General features: G+C 40.8%; 1 protein-coding gene across 9 annotated transcripts in view; it reads right to left on the bottom strand.

Moving 5' to 3' along the window:
• Window positions 1–21,308, bottom strand: part of CARMIL1 (capping protein regulator and myosin 1 linker 1) — a 354,136-nt gene that overhangs the window by 23,320 nt on the left and 309,508 nt on the right. For all 9 annotated transcript variants that reach the window (XM_010338003.3, XM_010338002.3, XM_010338001.3 and 6 more), the window contains 3 exons: window positions 19,490–19,556; window positions 19,047–19,243; window positions 6,944–7,056 (listed from right to left, as the gene is read on the bottom strand). In XM_010338003.3, the coding sequence (XP_010336305.2) occupies window positions 6,944–7,056; window positions 19,047–19,243; window positions 19,490–19,556 (377 nt within the window). The remainder of the gene's footprint in view (window positions 1–6,943; window positions 7,057–19,046; window positions 19,244–19,489; window positions 19,557–21,308) is intronic.

A 21,308-nucleotide genomic window follows, 5' to 3' on the forward strand; every position in this document is an offset into this window, starting at 1 on the left:
GGAGAGCAAAAATAAAACAGGAGTTGCAATCTTAGTCTCTGATAAAATAGACTTTAAACCAACAAAGATCAAAAGAGACAAGGGCATTACGTAATGGTAAAAGGATCGATGCAACAAGAAGAGGTAACGATCCTACATATATACACACCCCATACAGGAGCAACCAGATACATAAAGCAAGTTCTTAGAGACCTACAAAGAGACTTAGACTCCCACACAATAGTAGGGGGAGACTTTAACACTCCACTGTCAATATTAGACAGATCAATGAGACAGAAAATTAACAAGCATATCCAGGACTTGAACTCAGATCTGGACCAAGCAAACCTAACAGACAAAAACAGAACTCTCCACCCCAAATCCACAGAATATACATTCTTCTCAGCACCACATCACATCTACTCTAAAACTGACCACATAATTGGAAGTAAATCACTACTCAGCAAATGCAAAAGAATGGAAATCATAACAAACAGTCTCTCAGACCACAGTGCAACCAAATTAGAACTCAGGATTAAGAAACTAACTCAGAACAACATAACTTGATGGAAACTGAACAACTGGCTCTTGAATGTTGACTGGATAAACAATGAAATAAAGGCAGAAATAAAGATGTTCTTTGAAACCAACAAGAATGAAGACACAACATAACAGAATCTCTGGCACACATTTAAAGTAGTGTCTAGAGGAAAATTTATAGCAATAAATGCCCATATGAGAAGCAAGGAAAGATCTAAAATTGACACCCTATCATCAAAATTGAAAGAGCTAGAGGAGCAAGATTAAAAAAACTGAAATGCTAGCAGAAGACAAGAAATAACTAAGATCAGAGGAGAATTGAAGAAGATAGAGACACAAAAAAACCTTCAAAAAATCAATAAATCCAGGAGTTGGTTTTTTGAAAAGATCAGCAAAATAGACAGACAACTAGCCAGCTGAATAAAAAAGAAAAGAGACAAGAATCAAATAGATGCAATAAAAAATGATAAAGGGGATATCACCACCGATTTCATAGAAATACAAACTACCATCACAGGTTACGATAAATAACTATGCACACAAACCAGGAAACCTGGAAGAAATGGATAAATTTCTGGACACTGGAACCCTCCCAAGCCAACACCAGGAAGAATTTCAAACCCTGAACAGACTAATAACAAGGGCTGAAGTTGAGGCAGCAATTAATAGCCTACCAACCAAAAAAAGCCCAGGTCCAGATGGGTTCACAGCCGAATTCTACCAGACATACAAAGAGGAGTTGGTACCACTCCTTCTGAAACTATTCCAAACAATCCAAAAAGAGGGAATCCTTCCCAAACTATTTTATGAGACCAACACTATCCTGATACCGAAACCCAGAAGAGACTCAACAAAAAAAGAAAACTTCAGGACACTATCCATGATGAACATAGATGCAAAAATCTTCAATAAAACACTGGCAAACCGATTGCAACAGCACATCAAAAAGCTTATCCATCATGATCAAGTAGGCTTCATTCCAGGAATGCAAGGCTGGTTCTACATACGCAAATCTATAAACGTAATCCACCACATAAACAGAACTGAAGACAAAAACCACAAGATTATCTCAATAGATGCAGAGAAGGTCTTCGACAAAATTCAACAGCCTTTATGGTAAAAACCCTCAATAAAATAGGTATCCATGGAACGTATCTCAAAATAATAAAAGCTGTTTATGACAAACCCACAGCCAATATCATGGTGAATGGGCAAAAACTGGAAGCATTCCCTTCGAAATCTGGCACTAGACAAGGATGCCCTCTCACACCTATTCAATATAGTATTGGAAGTTCTAGCCAGAGCAGGCAGGCAAGAAAAAGAAAGAAATGGTATTCAATTATGAAAGGAGGAAGTCAAATTGTCTCTATTTGCAGACGACATGATTGTATATTTAGAAGACCCCACCGTCTCAGCCTAAAATCTCCTGAAACTGATAAGCAACTTCAGCAAAGTCTCAGGACACAAAATCAATGTGCAGAAATCACAAGCATTCCTATACACCAATAACAGACTAAGAGAGAGCCAAATCAAGAACAAAGTGCCATTCACAATTGTTACAAAGAGAATAAAATACCTAGGAATACAACTAACAAAGGAACGTAAAGGACCTCTTCAAGGAGAACTATGAACCACTGCTCAAGGAAATAAGAGAGAACACAAACAGATGGAAAAACATTCCATGCTCATGGTTAGGAATAATCAGTATAGTGAAAATTGCTACACTGCTCAAAGAAATGTATAGATTCAACACTATCCCCATCAAGCGACCGATGACCCTCTTCACAGAACTGAAAAAAAAAAAATTTTTTTTAACTTCATATGGAACCAAAAGAGAGCCCGCACAGCCAAGACAATTCTAAGCAAAAAGAACAAAGCTGGAGGCATCACGCTACCTGACTTCAAACTATACTATAAGGCTACAGTAATCAAAACAGCATGGTACTGGTACCAAAACAGAGATATAGACCAATGGAACAGAACAGAGGCCTCAGAAAGAACACCACACAACTACAACCATCTGATCTTTGACAAACCTGACAAAAACAAGCAATGGGGAAAGGATTCCCTGTTTAATAAACAGTGTTGGGAAAACAGTGCTAGCCATGTGCAGAAAGCTGAAACTGGACCCCTTCCTGACAAAAACACATTTACAAGAAAAAAACAAACAAATCCATTCAAAAGTGGGTGAAAGACATGGACACTTTTCAAAAAAAGACATTTATGAGGCCAAGAAACATGAAAAAATGCTCATCATCACTAGTCATTAGAGAAATGCAAGTACCATCTCATGCCAGTTAGAACGGTGATCATTAAAAAGTGTGGATACAACAGATCCTGGAGAGGATGTGGAGAAATAGCAACACTTTTACACCGTTGGTGGGAATGTAAATTAGTTCAACCATTGTGGAAGACAGTGTGGCGATTCCTCAAGGACCTAGAAATAGAAATCCCATTTGACCCAGCAATCCCATTACTGGGTATACATCCAAAGGATTATAAATTGTTCTATTATAAGGGCACATGCACACGAATGTTCTTTGTGGCACTGTTTACAACAGCAAAGACCTGGAACCAACCCAAATGCCCACTGATGACAGACTGGACAAGGAAAATGTGGCACATATACACCATGGAATACTATGCAGCCATAAAGAATGACGAGTTAGTGTCCTTTGTAGGGACATGCATGAATCTGGAAACCATCATTCTCTGCAAACTGACACAAGAGCAGAAAATCAAACACCACATGTTCTCACTCATAGGCGGGTGTTGAACAATGAGAACACATGGACACAGGGAAGGGAGCATCACACACTGGGGTCTGCTGGACGGGAATGGGGAAGGACAGTAGGGGTAGGGAGGTTGGCGATGGATAACATGGGGAGAAATGACAGATATAGGTGGTGTGGGGATACAGGCAGCAAACCTCACTGCCATATATGTACCTATGCAACAATCCTGCATGTTCTGCACATGTACCCCAGAACCTAAAGTACAATAAATTATATATATTAAAATAAAAAAAACAGCAAAGGATTTATAAAAGAAAGCATAAACCCTACAGGGGAGAAAAGGCAAAAGCAACAAAATCTGGAAGCCAAAATACAATAGCTATGTGTGAAAAATGACTTAATAGACAAGCGAAAGCTGAAACCTAAGCCAAAAGTCAGGGAGACCCAGAAGCATGTGATCTGTGCTGGCTCCAGAATGAGGAGATACAGGCACCTCTGCAAGTGGAGGTGAAGGGGAAATGAAGACAGAAAGGTTCTTTTCCTTATGAAGCCCATTCAAAACATCATCAGATCCTCTCCCTAAACCACAGAGCGAAAGATGCCCATCCCAACATCTCTCCATTCCTGGAAAGAATGAAGCAAAGAAGATGAGCTGGGGGACACCAAATGCAGCTGAGCTGAGTGTGGATCACGAAACAGGGAGGCTCAAGAAAGCCTGCACATTAAGCAGTGACACCCATAGGACCCCTTTTCTCACTTTGCATGCCAGAATCAGGCAGGGAGGTTTACACCCACCAGTAGGGAGATCAAAGTTTCTGAAGCTCAACAGAAAAGACCTGAAGTCAAAAATACCCTCTCCCCCAACAAAATGGTCCAGAAGACCACCCTACGTTGAAGCCCACCAGTCGAGAAGCTCTACCCAGGCTTGGGCTCAACATGAATTTTGATAGTATTGGGAGGTGGTGTCTTTAAAAGGTGATTAGGTTATTAAAATTGATTAGTCAGACTGGATTAGTTCTCATGGGAATGGGTATGTTCTTGAGAGATGGGTGTCATGAAGTGGGTCAGCCTCCTTCACTCCTCCTTTCTTTCTGCACACAGTAGATTCTCCTTCTACTTCTCTGCCATGCCATAATGCTGCACGAGGCCCTCAGCAGAAGCCAGCCAGTGTGGCCACCCAAACTTGAACTTCCCAGCCTCCAGGACCATGAACTAAATAAACTTCTTTTCCTTTATAAATTACCCACTCACAGGTATTTTGTTATAACAATAGAAAACAGACTAAGACACCAACAATTATGTGATAAAATTAAGTAAAGAAGATGAGGAAAGGAAACTGTGTGTATCTAAGTACGTGTGTGTGTGTGTGTGTGTGTGTGTGTGTGTGTGTGTGTGTGTTTGGTGACAGAGTATATACGTCGAGTATCTGTAATCCATAATCTGAAATGCTCCAAAATTAGAAACTTTTTCAGTACCAACATGATGCTCAAAAGAAATCCTCATTGGAACATTTTGAATTTCAGATTAGGGATGTGAAACTAGCAGGTATAATACAAATTTTTTTTAAAATAACAAATTCAAAACACTTCTGCTCACAAAGCATTTCAGATAAGAGAGACTCAGTCTGTATTATCATCACCTAAGTAAGAAATTAATAGTTATAGTACTATCTAAAAGCGAAACACAGAAAACAGAAAGTAGAAAGCATGCTATTAAGACAAATGGAAGAAACAGCTAAAGGAATAAAAATCAGTTGCCTCTGGGGAACGGGAGTGGGAAAATGATAAGGGACTTTAAGCCTTTGTAGAACACTTGACACTTTATAACTCTGATTTTCAAACTTTCTTTGTACTACTTCATGATTTTACCTATGCCTTGCCCTTTAAAAAAATCAGACCAAGAATAATCTATTTTTTATAAAAAAAAACTTTACAATCACAATGTTTAGCAGATTCTATCACATTAGTTGATGATGAAAATTGATGTGTTTAGTTCTATTTGTGCATTGAAACATAAACAGAATCTTCCTGGAGCAGTATCTTCATAAAAAAATATGTATTTTATGCCTTACAAAATTTACCCAACTTTCATTTAGAGTCTATTAAAGAAGAAAGTAGCATTAACAGGAGAGGAAATCACACTGGGGCAGGTATAACAATATGTACAGTTTGGATCGAATGCTTACAAACCACCCCACTAACTGAATATAAATTTCAGAGGTTTAAAAAGACCAGATCAAACAATGGTACCTGTAAATTACACAAAAACAAGTCAAGATTTTCTCCATTCATTCAACCATCACTAATTGAGGGCAGACTATATATTATGGGCTGTGTTAGACACTGAAACTATAACAAAACAAGACCCAGGCATTGCTCATGAAGAATAGCATTCGAATTGGGAAAAAAGACTTGAAAGCAAATCATTAACAGTGATTTCCCATTTTGCTCTGTTTATGTTGGTTTTTCTTGAGTCTTTGATACTGAAAACACATCATCTATCCCTTTAGTTGTTTTTTAATAAGCCTAAAAAAAACCAAAGAAACACTTAAAGGATTACATTGGCTCTAACAAGTATGTGCAAAGGATAGAAAGAAAAGTATTAAGTCAGCAGCAGAGAAACAGCAATTAATTCGGGGGCGGGAGGAACAGTCCCAGAAAAGCTTCAAAGAATAAATGACATTAGGTTCCTTCTTGAAAGATAGGAGAATACAATTTTGCCAAGTATACTATGCTAAGCTTCAAGGCCAGGGACGAAGAAAACAAATAATTGGGTCCTAAAGGTTATAAGATTCAGTAAGTTACACTGTTATGGATATAAAAATGTAACTCATTGCCACCTCACCATCCTGCAGAGGCAAAATAAGACACATCAATCTAACAGAATTGATTAGTTGCTTCCCTACCTGTGCCCAGCCTACCGCCTTTGGTTTATCTGGCTTACATTTGTTCCTGAATTTGGTTTCTCAAGGTGAAAGATACTTCATAAAGACAAATCCATGTTAAGAGTATATTTTGGGACAGATTTGTATTTAGTTGGGGATTAAATAACCTGCTAGACATCATGCCTAAACACTACAATGTTTCAAGGTAAAGAACTGTTTAACAAAAGCATGGCTGAACTATCTTCTAAGGAAACTGTCTCCGTAGCAAGAAAACGTGGAGAAAACTTTTGAGAAAATGCTAACTCTGGGGCTGTTTACTAATTCTGCTGCAATTTTGACACTGTCTGTTAAATTATGCCATTTAATAATGACTTAGCCTCCCAAAGCAATATATCAAATTATGAACAAGAAGTTCAAAGTAAATAATTCCAGCACACCCATGATCATTACCCTGTAATGGAACTGTCCTAAAAGAATCTTGGGGTGGTACATTTTGTGGTCTGGTTTAGATTCGTACAATGGGTCTCAAACCGGAGCCTGCCTCTGCATAACCTGGAAGGCTTATTCAAATATGGACTGCCGGGCCCCACCTCCAGAGTTTTTGATTCAGTAGGTCTGGGGTACAAGTTTGAGGATTTGCATTTCTAACAAGGTCCCTGGTGTCGCCGGCCCACAGACCATATTCTGTGAACTGTCAGAATAGTAATTTCCATATATAAAATGAAACACAGTATACTAAGCTTAATTGTAATTGTCAGTAATTTAAACAGAAATAGCATTATCAATGAAATTACACTGAACTCACTTGGAATCCATTTTGGTCACCTTCTTGGTGAAAAATTCATCTACACCTTCATCCACTCTCCCCATGAGACCGTTCTGTTCACCCTCTTGGGAGACTATGTTGGCAGCACAGACCTGCAAAACAAACAGATGTAATGTTAATTCATGTGCACCTTAACTTTGCAAACATTTATTACTAGATTTAAGACGCTGTGATAAGGGCTATGGGAGGGACACGGCTCACTAAAATAGGGACCACATCATCTACAGGAATAGAAGCCATGTGTACAATCATAACACAGACAGGAAGAAACGAAAGTGACGGATGCACTCTAAACACCATGCCTTGTGGAGGACTCGTGCTGACGGGTGCATCAGAAGCTTGGACCTAACAGATACGAAGAGTCGAGTGATACTAAAGGCAGAGAAAGGCACTGCAGGCATGTGGTGAGAGGAAAGGGAATAATACATGGAGAAATGAAACACGCACTGACTTCTGAGAGCCGTGATAACCCTGGGGCCTGAGATGTGTGGGTGGGCCTAAGAATGCAGCATAGCAGATGCTTTCTTTCTTGCTGGAAGAGCCCTAGGGTCAGATTACGGATACTGATTTGCTTACGCTGACCACTACAACCCCTCCTCTTGCCTGTGATTGATAGGCATCGGAGTGGGATATAATCCTGGTCTGTGACACACAAGGAAAACTTTACCAGGCAGCTCACGGTGGCAGGTTTTGTCAAGAGGAAAGAACGTGTTTTTCCGCAGTTACGCGTGAGAGACGCTGTGTCTGAGCTGAGGCAGGCCACTGTTGTTTACAAATGGGGAGGCCCAAGGATAAAAGGGCTCACCCGCGTTGATGATCACAAAGCAGAAAGGGGCAAGCACCTGGGTGCCTGTGCTCTCCTGCTGAATAAGCCAGGCCTGGAACCTGAGGCCTCAGGATTTTTTGTGAGGTGAGAGGATAAGTATTTCTTATTGTTTAAGTTACTTTTGACTGAGTATTGAGCATTTCATAATATCCAGGTGAATACTTTCCGACTAACAATATTAAAACCCCTAAGGAACAGCCTTGAGCCTTATGCTAAGGAGTATGGAACTGACTCCTTAGATGACAGGGAGCCACCAACAGAGCGGCATGGCCCAACCTGAATTCTGGGAAGGTAATTCTGGGGTAGCATGAAGGACCAATCCGAGATTTAAGAGAATATAAGTAGGAAAACCTGTTTGGGAGCTCGAATCGAAGACTCCTGTAGTAATTTTAATTTAATCTAATATGGGGGTGAGGAGTGACTAACGAAGTGGAAAAGTGAGAATGGAAAGAAAAGAGCTGCCCAAGATTCGGTCAAAGTTTCCAGGCCGGGTAAGTGGGAGCATGGTTCTAGGGAAGACGTTCCTAAGGTCGTAGCTGGGGAAAATGAGGTGTCTTATCTTTCTGAGTCTTTGAGGTACTGTGGGAAATCCAGAACCAGGTGTCCAGCAGGCAGCCAAAAACTCAGACCTTATGAGAGACGCTGGTGAGAAGCTATCATAAACTGTATCAAGTCAGCCTGTCTCTTTGAAAGGCCAACTCATAGCAGGTTTAGTCAGGGGCTTGATTTGTGTCTGCAGTGTGGATTAGTATTTCACAGATAGGTTGCGGACAGCTGAGAAAGTGCATGCATCTTGCCCATGCTGTTGAATACAAGGATGAATTCTTGTGTGCTCGGGATACCTGGTCTAGAGGTCTTGCCATGGAGTAGTGGGAAAGTTGTTTGCTGTAATTCTGATTTGCAAGTCTCCAGGTGCCTAGGGGGAACATGGTTTATGTCTGTATGGAAATTGTTTAAAGAAAAAAAACCCTTGAACAATCATCCACTTCATTCATTGGGAACCTCTCATTATGAAAATGAACTGTGTGTTTGAGCTCATGTTTGTGACATGCTGAAAAGTGAGGAGACAACAGGTAATAGACAAAGAACCCTACAAAGTAACAACGATACCTCTTATCTGAATGGTGCTTTATATTGGAGCAAGGTTTTCCTATGTGTTGCAAAAGAACAGACAATCAGCAAAGTTCTACCATTCTGTTATGCAGAGAAAAAAGCTCACTGAATAACTTCTATTTTGATTACAAAAGATAAAGTAGTACACAACTTGCTTGTATTGTATTATTTTTCTCTTTTGGAAAAGAATGCAGGATAGAATCTTTATAGCGGTCATAGCCCCTTAAGTTAATATAGTGCTTGATAGTTTACATGTGTTTTACACATGATTTTGTCACCCTTACGTCTACCCTTTAAACTGAAAGAGGTAGTACTATCCTACTTTTTGGTTAGTCACAGATCAAATAGTGGCTCGGAAGGTGAGGGGCACCCACACCAGTCACCTGACTGACGGATAAAGAAAGATGTGATTCCAGGACACACAGTCCTAACACGGAGTTTCCCCCCAGCTTCCCCCTAAAGACTCTTCTTTCCATTTCAGAAAAAAAAAAAAAAACAAAACAAAACAACAAGTTAAGTTTTACTCATGTAATTTCTTCCCTCAGGAAAAATTTCTCTTTTCCTGCTTGGAAACAGAATTCACAGCCAGCACAAAAGGTTCTCCAGGAATGTGGGGTACATCAATGAGTTTCAGAGATGGAGCCACAGAGCTGAACACAACAGTCTGCTTTCCTGCAGGACAGGCCAGCTTTTCGGGCTGCATTGGCCCCTACAGATCCTCCAGTCCAACCCTGTCATTTTAGAGATAAAGAGACAGAGTAGACAGGTTAAGAGAAGTCCAGTATCACTGAGAGATGGTCCATGAGACACGGTTTAAAACGCATCCGTTAAAATAGGAAGCAGGAGGTGGCATCAGCCTCCGTGAAGAGCAGTGGAGAAACTGAAGACTGAATTGAGATGTAGTTTGCAAACGAGTTCAAGGCCAGATGTACATGCTGTTTCAGCTCCTTTTCTAACAAAAGCAAAGGAAAGGACAAACAGTCATCAGGAGTTCTCAAAACCCCATTTGCTTTTGGTCTTTTCTGTCAAAGACAGTACATCTCAGACTGCAAAGCGTAGCACACAGCTGTCCGAAAGGAAGGGAACGGAAACGTCAGCCGTGGGCCTGTGGCCAGAACCCACCGCCTTTGCTCTCAGACCAAGGGTTTTACAAATAAAATCAGGGATCGCTGTTGTTGATATTTGATAAAGAAGGTGGATTTTGCAGCTCCAGTGTGCAAATGCTAAAAGGATAATTTGTGAATGCTGAGAAAAGAAGCTGCTGATTGGGAGGACTGAAGGTAATTCAGAACACCCTCTGTTTTTCCTCTGCCAGGATTATTACAGTGAACACACCGGGGAAAGACAGTAGGCGGTGTGCCTGGATTGACGCGGCGGCAGCCAAGTCTCTCCCAGTGTCTCCATAGGCTGGATGGAGAGGGATGGCTAGGAAGTAAGGATGATTCGGTGTATTGTAACTCTTCAAACAAACATACCAAAGAGTGCTGATTAGTGAACTGAATCACCATGGAATCTTATGTGCAGACATTAGAACGTAAAAAACATGGAAAAGTAACTTGCTAAGCAATCAAGAAATAAGGAACCCAAAGAAAGTAAAATGACAAAAATACAATCAAATAAAAAAACTAACGACCTTGAGAGGATTCATAAGACTAAAAGCTGACTCTTAGAAAAAGACTAATAAAAGCGATAATTACAACATTAAGAGAAAAGGCATTAAAAATTTGTTAAAGTGAAAAAGGGGACGTAGCTGTAAGAGATTAAAACTATTGGTATAAGAAATTAAAAACTTGGCCGGGCGCGGTGGCTCAAGCCTGTAATCCCAGCACTTTGGGAGGCCGAGGCGGGTGGATCACGAGGTCGACAGATCGAGACCCTCCTGGTCAACATGGTGAAACCCCGTCTCTACTAAAAATACAAAAAAATTAGCTGGCCATGGTGGCATGTGCCTGTAATCCCAGCTACTCAGGAGGCTGAGGCAGGAGAATTGCTTGAACCCAGGAGGCGGAGGTTGTGGTGAGCCGAGATCGCGCCCTTGCACTCCAGCCTGGGTAACAAGAGTGAAACTCCGTCTCAAAAAAAAAAAAAAAAAAAAATTAAAAACTTAAAGGAATTCTATAAACAACGAAATGAACAATTAGATTAAATGGAAGATATACAAAAAATACATAAATTCTAAAAATGATCTTAATTAGGTAACCTGAACAGATCTATGACAAAAGAAATCAAATCCCTAGTAAAACATCTACATACAAGTATCACACGCACACAAGCATACTAACAACACTTAGGGCCCAGATGGCGTCCCAGGAGAGGAAGAGACAATCTCTATTATATATAAACTGTTTCACAGAATAGGAAAGAAGAAAGAGCTTCCCAACCAATTTTATGAAGATAGTATAACTCTGAAACTCAACTAGATGGATGGTTTAGACAAGAAAAATAAACATGTTAAGTCTCTCTCATTTATGCATATACATGCAAAAATTCTCATAAAATAGTAGCAAACAAAGCCTAGCAGTGTACTAAAACAAAGCAAAAAAAAAAAAAAGATTAAGAGTGTTATAACATTAGAAATGTTAATGTAATTCACCAAAATTTAACATTAAAAAAGAAAAATTATCATGCTCAACAAATACTGAAAAAAAAATCAAATTTAACCACCATTCATTCCAAAACAAAATTAGCAAAATAAAAGAAAACTCTCTCAACTGACTAAGTAACAGCAGAAACTGCTTTGTGTCTAGTTAGTATCTATTCTCTCCTGTTTACTCAATAACAAAATCCCGACCTACTTGGAATATCAGTGTGACCAACCGGCTGCCTATCTCCCTAGATACTCTTGTAGCCGGGGATGGAAATATGGTTCACTTCTGGCCAATAAGATGCAACTGGAGGCATACTAGGACTTCTGGGTACTTTAGATTCCCTGATGCATGCACCCTCTTTTCCTCTGTCTGAAATACTTGTATAAAAACAGATTAAAGGCCTTGCCTGAGAATAAGATCAATATCAGTCACCTGGATGATACAGCCATTTTAAACGTGAATGCAATCTGTGGTTGAATAAACAGAAGCATCCTACTTAAAAGAAGAGAAGCAATAGACTGGGGGTGGTGACTAGCGCCTGTAATTCCAGTACTTCGGAAGGCTGAGGCAGGTGGATCATGGGAGCTCAGGAGTTCAAGACCAGCCTGGGCAACATGGCAAAACCCTGTTTCTATTAAAAAAAAAATGCAAAAACCCTGTTTCTATTAAAAAAAATACAGGTGCACACCTGTAATCCCAGCTACTTGGGAGACTGAAGTGGGAGGATCACTTGGGCCTGGGAGGAGGAGGTGGCAGTAAAGTAAGCCTGGGTGACAGAATGAGACCCTGTCTCAAAAATAAATAAATAAATAAATAAATAGAAAGAAGCAATATGGTTGATCTTACTAAAGTACTCTATTTTGTCTTGGGTGCCACAATGCAATTTATTCAGAACAGAGTAATAAGACTTGTAAATGGATTCTAGACAGTTTCATCTAAAGAACATCGAAAGAGCTGAAGAATTAAGATTTGACCCACAAAAACTGCTGTTTACTAAGTAGAATAGACTTAGATACCATGTGCCACCCCAGAAGACAGATACAAGATGGCTAAGTTAAAGTAAGAATTTAAGAAACACAATAAATAATTTGCTAATAATTCGAGGTTTAAGAAAATGGCAGCTTCAGAGAAAGAAGTCATTGTAGATGGAATGGCCAATCAATGGCTGTGAAGGGGTCTTTAAGCACCTGATGAGGGACTGGACAAGACGACTTCAAAATCCTTTTCAGCCTTACGACGCCACAATTCAACGCATACAGGAGAAAACCTATTACCAAGGACTTAGTCCATTTTAATTTGAGTTGGTTTGTTTCATCACTAAGCCAACCAGTGTGGGCTATGCCCTACGCCAAGAATATAAGGCAAAGTGACTGATATTGACATGTCATCAAAGTGAAGCCACTGCACGGTATAACGTATCAGAGAAGGATCGTGGCCAAATCAGGTATCTGCCCTGGGCTTCGTATTCCCTTGAATATTGAGTAGATAATCTTTAAAATTCCTTCCACCAGAAGACTATTCTAGTTAGTGATGGAGTCAGCACTATATCCCAGTTTAACATTCTTTCCACTCTTCTATGGAAAATTTTCAATAATTTTTCTTTAAGGGAATATTTTTCACCTACAGTTACGTTTGGAAAAAGCAGAAAGCAGCAACAGCTAACTGGCAGTGGATGAGCCTAAGCACACCCGCTCCCTGTTGGGTGTCGTGGTTAGAAAGCTCACCTGCAGTTAGGTGGCCACGTGGCCAAGTTCTGGAAAGTGGTACTCAGATGAATGTGAAGCTCATCCTTTCAGACCTGGCCCCTAAATCCTCAGGGGTATGAGCCTTCAGGCTTTATGTCATCCTCCAGCTGAATGGCTATGACTTGAAGGACCAAAAAGGAAGACAGAGCCACAAAGGAAAAGTGGCCTGGATCCCTGACAACCGTAGGGTTCCCTGACCAGAAACACCCACAATGAACTATGACATGACCACGAAATAAACTCCAAAACGTCAGAGATTTTACACAGCAAAAGTTTATCTCATATGGTAGCTGGTGTTACCCCACCTACCACAGCTGTCCTTCAGTATCTGACGGGGACTGGTTCCAGGAGCGCTGAGGATACAAAAATCCATAGACGCTCAAGTCCCTGCTATAAAATGGCATAGTATTTGCATATCACCTACAAACATCCTCCTGTGTGCTTTCAATCATCTCTAGATGACTTTTAATACCTAATATAATGTAAATTGTGTTTTAAAATTTGTATAATTTTTTACTGCTGTGGTTTTATTGCCTTTTAAAGAAATATTTTCAATCCAGAGTTGGTTGAATGCTGAAATGCAGAATGTGTGGATATGCAGCATGTCCCAACCTCATCAGTCTGTTCTAGAGAGATTTCACCTTTGTCCACAATGAAGCCAGAACTCACACGGTTGGCATGCTCTAGGCTGTCTTCCCTTAGGCGAAGAAGAAAAGGGTATCCTCAAGGGTCCTGGAACCAATGCCCCTCAGATGCTCACTGTATGTATACTACACGCTTCCCCCTTTTCTCTGTTGCAGCTGGAACATTCTGGTACCTTCAAAAATGGCATTGCCACTCTTCAATTACCCATATGACGCTCTTTTCCCAAAAGCAAAGACTTTCTGAAAGTCAATGAGGATATATAATTTTTGAATAAAAATTTTTTGTAAACTTAGCTAATTTGTTTCTTAGTCAACATGGGTAAGGACCCTTTGAATTAACGAGGGTAAACGAGCGTGGCATTACATCAGTTTCCAGGAAGTTTTTGCTCTTCCTCCTCCATTGAAACGTAGAAAAGGGGAAATAGGTACAAAGGCAAAAGCAAATATGGATTTATATTGTAAAAATAATATTAATAAAATGGAAATACTAGCTTTGACGAACAATATTTTAAAGGAAACGATGGCATTTCTCATGCAACTCAACAATGTAGGCAATGCTGGTATTTAGAAACAAGTTTGCTCAGGCTTTAAAAATAAAACCACATGCCTTTGTCCAGATACATACACATGGCCAGGGAGTGGAAGAGCCCAATGGCTGAGTGCTCTTACACATCCTACTCTTACTACGACAGTAGAAAGTTAAATTCTCTGGGCTAAGCAACTATAATGTAATGTTTAAAAATTTCTTTTATCTACTTAATTTAAAAAAGAAAGAAAGAAACATATTTTATCTCTTGTTATTTAAAAAAAATCTTTTGTATTCATTTTTGGAGTGGCAGAGGGGGAATTAAAACATATAGCTAAAATGTCTATATCCATTGTCCTTAAAATGGCTGTGGTTTGATCTAAGGTTAAATTTTTGTGCCTAGTCTCTTTTTTTAAAAATAAGTTATCTACTCTTCATATTTATATAAATACTTATTGGTACATTTGTGGCATAAAAATCGGTCATTACAACACCATGTTTGCCCTAGAAGAAACTGGCATGTTGGCATTTAACTTAGCCTGGGCTCTGAGAATTCTGACAGCTGGAAAAGTTCATTCAAGGCATTGGGGTTCAGGGACGAACTCCAGAAAAGCTAAGACAGACCGTGGATGAACTGATTCTACTCAATGCTAGGAAGAAAAATAACAATAACTGTTAATAATTGCTCTTACTAAACATTAGTAATAAAAGTAAGCAGCAACCTCCTCATTCTTACCTGAAAAATGTAAATAATGGTGTCTGTGTGGCAGCTTCACAGGGCTGTTAGACATGAAAGCACTTTGGAAATTGTAAGCAGGGTGATGACATAAGGTAATACATTTTCACTATGAATCCAGGTAAAGGTGTGCTAAGCTATACTTCTCAGGCCACCGGTGCTCTGGGAAAAAGCCAGATCTCTTTAGATCTCTGGCCATGAAACAGGATTTTGGGACTTATCTTTGTGTTACACAGTCCCGAAGGGCAAAGAGCCTAGAGCATGCCAAGCCTGTGAGTCCCGGCTTCAATGTGGACAGAGGTGGAATCTCTCTAGAACAGACTGATGAGGCTGAGGCAGGAAACACCAAAATATGGTGCCTTGGCATTCGAGAAAATAGCAAAAGCAGGAAGGTCATTCTCATCTTCCCCTTGCTGTTCTGCCTTTGAGGCAGGTCATAAAAGCTTCATTCAAGAAGTGCCCTCCCTATTGGCAAAGATAAGAAATGTCCTCTCTACAGCCAGAGAAAAGAAAGGGCTCTGAAGACATGGGGTAAGAGAGAAGAACTGAACAAACAGGCCTTGCTAACTGCCCCCAGCTTATTACCATCAGCTCATCCTCCCTTTGCCAAATCCGACTTCTCTGTATCCACTTCATCAAACTTCGCATGAAAATACACAGGTTTCTCCTGTTTCTGAGTCAGCGTTTCTGAAGGTTCCCGTATCACATAAAACTTACATTAAATAAATTTTGTTGTACTTCTCTCGTTAGTCTGCCTTTTGTTACAGGTGCTTCAGCCATGAACCCTAGTACACGTGAGAAGAGAAATCTGTTGTCCTTTGCAATATATACATAGCGTGCGCCTCCAATGGGACTCTGCTGCAGCTTTGTTCCCTTCTTTTCTATTTTTCAAACATTTAAGGAAGAAATGCTGGCATGGTGGCTCATGCCTGCAATCCCAGCACTTTGGGAGGCTGAAGCAGGGGGACAGCTTGAGGCTAGGAGTTCTAAGACCAGCCTGAGCAACATACCAAGACCCCATCTCTACAAAAAAATTAGTTTAAAAATTAGCCAAGCACGGTGGCATGCACCAGTAGTCCCAGCTACTCAGGAGGCTGAGGTGGGATGACTGTTATTGCTTGAGTCCAGGAGTTCAAGGCTGCAGTGAGGCAGGATTGTGCCACTGCACTCCAGTCTGGGCCACAGAGTGAGACCCTATTCTCGAAAGAAAAAGAGGGGAGGGGAGGGGAGGGGAGAGGAAAGGAGGAGAGAGGGACAAAGCACACAAGATTACCTCTTTCCATGAGTCACCAGTTTTATCAGCGATAAACTTAAGCCATTTCACAGACGAATTGTATTGCTAATCTTATTCCATATGGAAAGAGCCATAGAGAACCCATTTATTAACATTCTAGAACCTAAAGTGTGGGTTGTTGGGGTGGGGGGGTGTTTTTTTATCTATCTGCAAAAGTGTTTTAAGGGAACGTGTATTCCTGTAAGAATATGTAAAAATGCACTAAACAAAAGTTAAACATTAATAAATTAGAAAACAACATACTAGATTTTTTTTTTTTTTTTTTTTGTATTTTGAAACTGTGTCATGCTCTTTGGATTCAAATGAGAGAAACTAACCAAACACAATGAAAGCCTGATCTAAAGTGAGGATATTATCAATCAAGCAGTCTAAGTTACTGTGACGCTCATCCAGCTATGTTTCCAGCTATCCACCTACCTATCCAATAAGTATTGTTGAACCCCTACTATATTTTCAAACCCAATGTAAGCCCTGAGCGTATTACCATGAATAATAAATCACAGGCCCTGCCTACACACAACTTAGAGACAAGGAGGAAGCTGAGAAAACACTATGTGAGGGGAGCTGTGAGGGTAAGCATCAGGCACTGGAGGAGACGGGGCCTCCATGGAGAGTTGCTCAGGCTGTGCACTGCACACAACCAGTCTGTGAGAACAACTTTCCTGGCGTCACGTGACCCTAGCTCTGCGGGAACACAGTGGGATGGGTAGGGAGGGTTTCCTGGAAGAAGTCTTGCATTCTTTACAAACAAGTATGGCCTAATGATAATAAACTGGGGGCACTTAGCAAGGCCTGTTGGTTCAGATTCTTCCCTCTGTCCCCATGCCTTCAGAAATAAGGACATTTCTCTCCTCTGGCTACAGGGAGGGCACTTCTTGAATGAAGCTTTTATGACTTGCCTCAAAGGCTGAACAGCAAGGGGAAGGTGAGAATGACCTTCCTGCTTTTGCTATTTTCTCAAATGCCAAGGCGCCATATTTTGGGGTAGCATGTCCCAACCTCATCAATCTTTTCTAGAGAGATTTCACTTTTGTCCACATTGAAGCCAGGACTCACAGGCTTGGCATACCGTAGGCTGTTTTCCCTTAGGGACTGTGTAACACCAAGGTAAGTCCCAAAACCATGTATCATGGCCAGAGATCTAAAGAGATCTGGCTTTTCCTCAGAGCACTGGTGGGCTGAGAAGTACAGAGAAGTGGACAGTTATGGAGAAGCAGCGGAGACGCACAAAATCTGAAGGAAGTTCTCAGACCAGGAGAGGGGAAGAAGCAGTGAGAAGGGCTGCAGGATTAGAGGGCTGGAGCTCAGGATGGGAGGGAGCAACAGCGAGGAGGAAGAGGGAGAGCCGCTGAGCAGGAGCGCGTTCCGCTCTCTAACCTGTCAGCTGACCATGTCCCGGGAAAAACCAGGGTTATGAGAAGCGCAGGCTTACAGGGAAAGGTAGGGTCTCAGTTTCCCATTTTGGGCCTGAGGTACTCATTCAAGTTTAGGAGGCAAGTGGATATCCAGAAATTGACAGTCAGTGACAGAGACTAAAACCATGAGTTCAGATGACACCACCCAGACAGACAATACAAAACTTAAAAGGTCTGGCAAGAACACTGAAAGCACACTGCTGGAGAGACGGGTGGCAAAGAAGCGTGTGGTGACTCAGCGGTCCATGGGAAACCTCCTGCCGGGAATGGAAGAACTTTGTGTGGATGAACTGCTGAAACATCAAGGAAGATGATGGACAGCTGAGAAGAGTCCACAGGATTTGGTCTGGAGTGACCTTGGGAGGGTGATTTCAAGGGTGGGGAGATACAGAAGGAAGATTTTGATTAAGATGTGGAGTGACAGGAAGGTGAAGAAGTGACAGTAGAGACGGGTGGCAGGGGCACACTCTTTGAAGAAGTGTAGCTCTAAAGTAGGGAAAAGGCATTAACCAGAGAGAGACACGAGTGTGCGACAGTCAGGCTCATCAGCACACACAACTGAGTCTTCCACTGAAGTAGAAAGAGCGGGATGTCATCGTCACACACCGGGGCCCCCACTCAGGGCTCTTCTCCATCCCTTCAGTTACATCAGTTTGGAGGTTCTGAAGCACACGGACCACAGCAGCAGGTCAGAGAGTGGAGGGGGAGGCAAGTGTGCACTCCAGAATCGAACAATTCTTAATTCACAATTATTTTTTGGTACTTGTATCTCTTCTGCCCAGACACTAAAATGCTAGAGACATTTAGCTCACCCATATGTCAGATTTCAGACTCGTAGGTGAGATTAAAAAAATGTCTCTAGCACTTATGAAGAATAAAGATTTCCTATCGTAGATAATCCTTACTTATCTAAGGATTTCCAAAGGCAGCTCTGTTCTGAAGCACTGCAAAATTTACAGCATCGTCTTCTCCGTAACTATGTTGTTTTATTTATTTTTTCTTTAAGTGACACAATCTGTTCATTCTCCCAAATTGTCGAACAGCAAGTGGAGATACTCCGCACGTCACATGCAAAGTGGTTCCAGTCTCCTTACCCGGAGTTTTCGTGTTTGTGCAAAGCACTTTGGCAAGAACCACCAGCTTTCCCAGAGAAGAAAAGGGTGGGGGAGCGAGGAGCCCTCTCCAGCCCCCTTACCGCTGCCTGGGTGGGTTGCTGCTTCTTATTCCTTTTTGGCCTTAACTTGGTAAAGTGTTCCAGCTTCTTCCCCTCTTCGGAGGGCAACTCAGAGATGAATCCCGAGCTCCGCTTTTCCTGTCTGAGGGACGGGAGGGGCGGGTCTTCGATGTGAATTGGTACCTCTTCCAGAGCTTTATCGAGATCAAACTCCATTTCTAAAATTAAACAAAAACAAAAAAGCCCATGGCCAAAGCTTAACACATAGAGATGGATAAAAAATTCCTACAAGGCATTTTAAGTCTACCATGGAACAGCAAACAGCCATTCACAGATCACCTAACTCTTTCTCAGTATTTACCCACACAGTGCATCTATAAGAAACATCCCTAAAGGGATCTAAGGTTCTTGCTGAGGGTGCTTCACCGTTCCAAGGAAATGACTGGTAGCAGCAAAACACTTACCGAAGGCCCTCGAAACAGGCCGCAGCATTCGGCTATGGATGCTCTTCCTTTTGGATTTAGGAGTCATCTAGCGATAAAATTAAAAAAAAAAAAAAACAAAACAACAAACACCATGACTTAGGCAGGTAGCCACAGAAAACTCATCTTTCAAACTTCAGAAACATTCTGGATCGACTGTTTAACTCAGTAGTTGTTTCCCTGCTTTAGAGGATGACTGAAAGCCTGACAGAAAAGATCTATTTCTAAATGATTTACAGTTTCTCAAATGATAATAATGATAACAGCTAACATCTTTCTTTTGTTCTCTCAGCCCTAACCAGTTAAATTCCATTTAAACAGCGGAACAGAACAATAAATTAAGTCCAAGCTGTACATGAAGATGTTAAAATGAATACAAAAATAAAAATCACATGCTGTAAAAATCAGTCACAAAAAATAAAAAACACTATTATTCACTGATCATTGTCACAGTGACATCAATATAAGCAACCCTGACCTCTTTCGGTGTCACGTCAATGATTTAAGTAGTTTCACTCTCTTATTTCACATTTTGCCACCAAGATTTTGATCTTTACATTACGGGCAAAGACCAGGAAAAGGTGCTAGGATTCAAACATCTGTATCTGCTGGCACTTCTCAGTGAAATGTCTTTGATCTTGTTAATCCTCTAAAAAATGAAACCCAAACTCAAACCGAAGACCAAAACCGAAGAGCCCTTTCCTAGCATGGGTGATGACTGTTTAGGGTGCAAAGTCAACCCTCAGAAAGGCACTATCTTCTCCCTCAGTAGGATCACACAAATGTCAAAGACGGAGGGAAGCTTTGTCATCGCTTACACAAGTCAACTTCAAGGATGAATCTTAAGTCACAAAAGTGACAAAGGCTAACATTCCTGTTGTCAGAAGGAGCAGAGCCAGGGCCAGAACCCAGTGAGGAGGGTCAGGCCAGCTTCCTTCCTCTTACCCATTCAAGACCCATATATGGATGGATGGATATTAGGGATGTTTTCACTGGTTTGATATTGGGAAACTGGTATGTGTATAAATGAAGAGATAACATAACTGAAAGAATTTCATTTGCATACTTTCACTTCATTTAGTAGGTTTTCATCTAATGCTTCCTCAATAGAAAATCTACATGACTGAAAAACATTCTTTAGCTCCAAGAAGAAAGTGGCTGATACTGATCTTTAAAGCAAACAAATCTATAGTTTTGACAATTATGCCAGTTTTAATAATATCATTTTGCCATTGTTTATCATTGAGAGAAAAGGGAGAGAAAAAAAATGATGAGCAATTATATTGAAATCCAGACTGGTTTTCCTGACATACAAAATGAAAACGGCTGACTTAGCTTTATTCAAGGGTTTGCTAAAGGCAGACGATTTGAGGACTATCTAACCATAAATAACTGGCTTTGCAGGTTTAATAAAAACTCAGCTAACTCCACACAACTGGAAAGGAATCCAGTTTGAAGGCAGCTCTCCTCAAAGTTAGGCCTTGCAGTTGGCTGAAGAAGTTAGTTCCCTGCCTGGTCTATTCACAAGTAAAATTGCTGAAAATAATTAATTCTCAGGAGATACAAGCTATCAGAATACATGCTGTGTTCGGTCGCAACAAGTACTTCAGCATTCTATCCATCTTGTGCACAACCACACTAGATAAAGTAATCAAGAAGCAGCTTCAGATGTAACTTTTAGCCAGTTTCATTTAGATAGTCACGGATAAAGAAAAAAGATGTTTAAAAATGCATGGACTGAATGTGTCTTTTTTTTGCCCCCTGACTCTCGATTCAATTTTACAGAAAGCATATTCATGGG

The sequence above is a fragment of the Saimiri boliviensis genome, chromosome 4, assembly GCF_048565385.1.
Source record: "Saimiri boliviensis isolate mSaiBol1 chromosome 4, mSaiBol1.pri, whole genome shotgun sequence".
NCBI lineage: Eukaryota > Metazoa > Chordata > Mammalia > Primates > Cebidae > Saimiri > Saimiri boliviensis.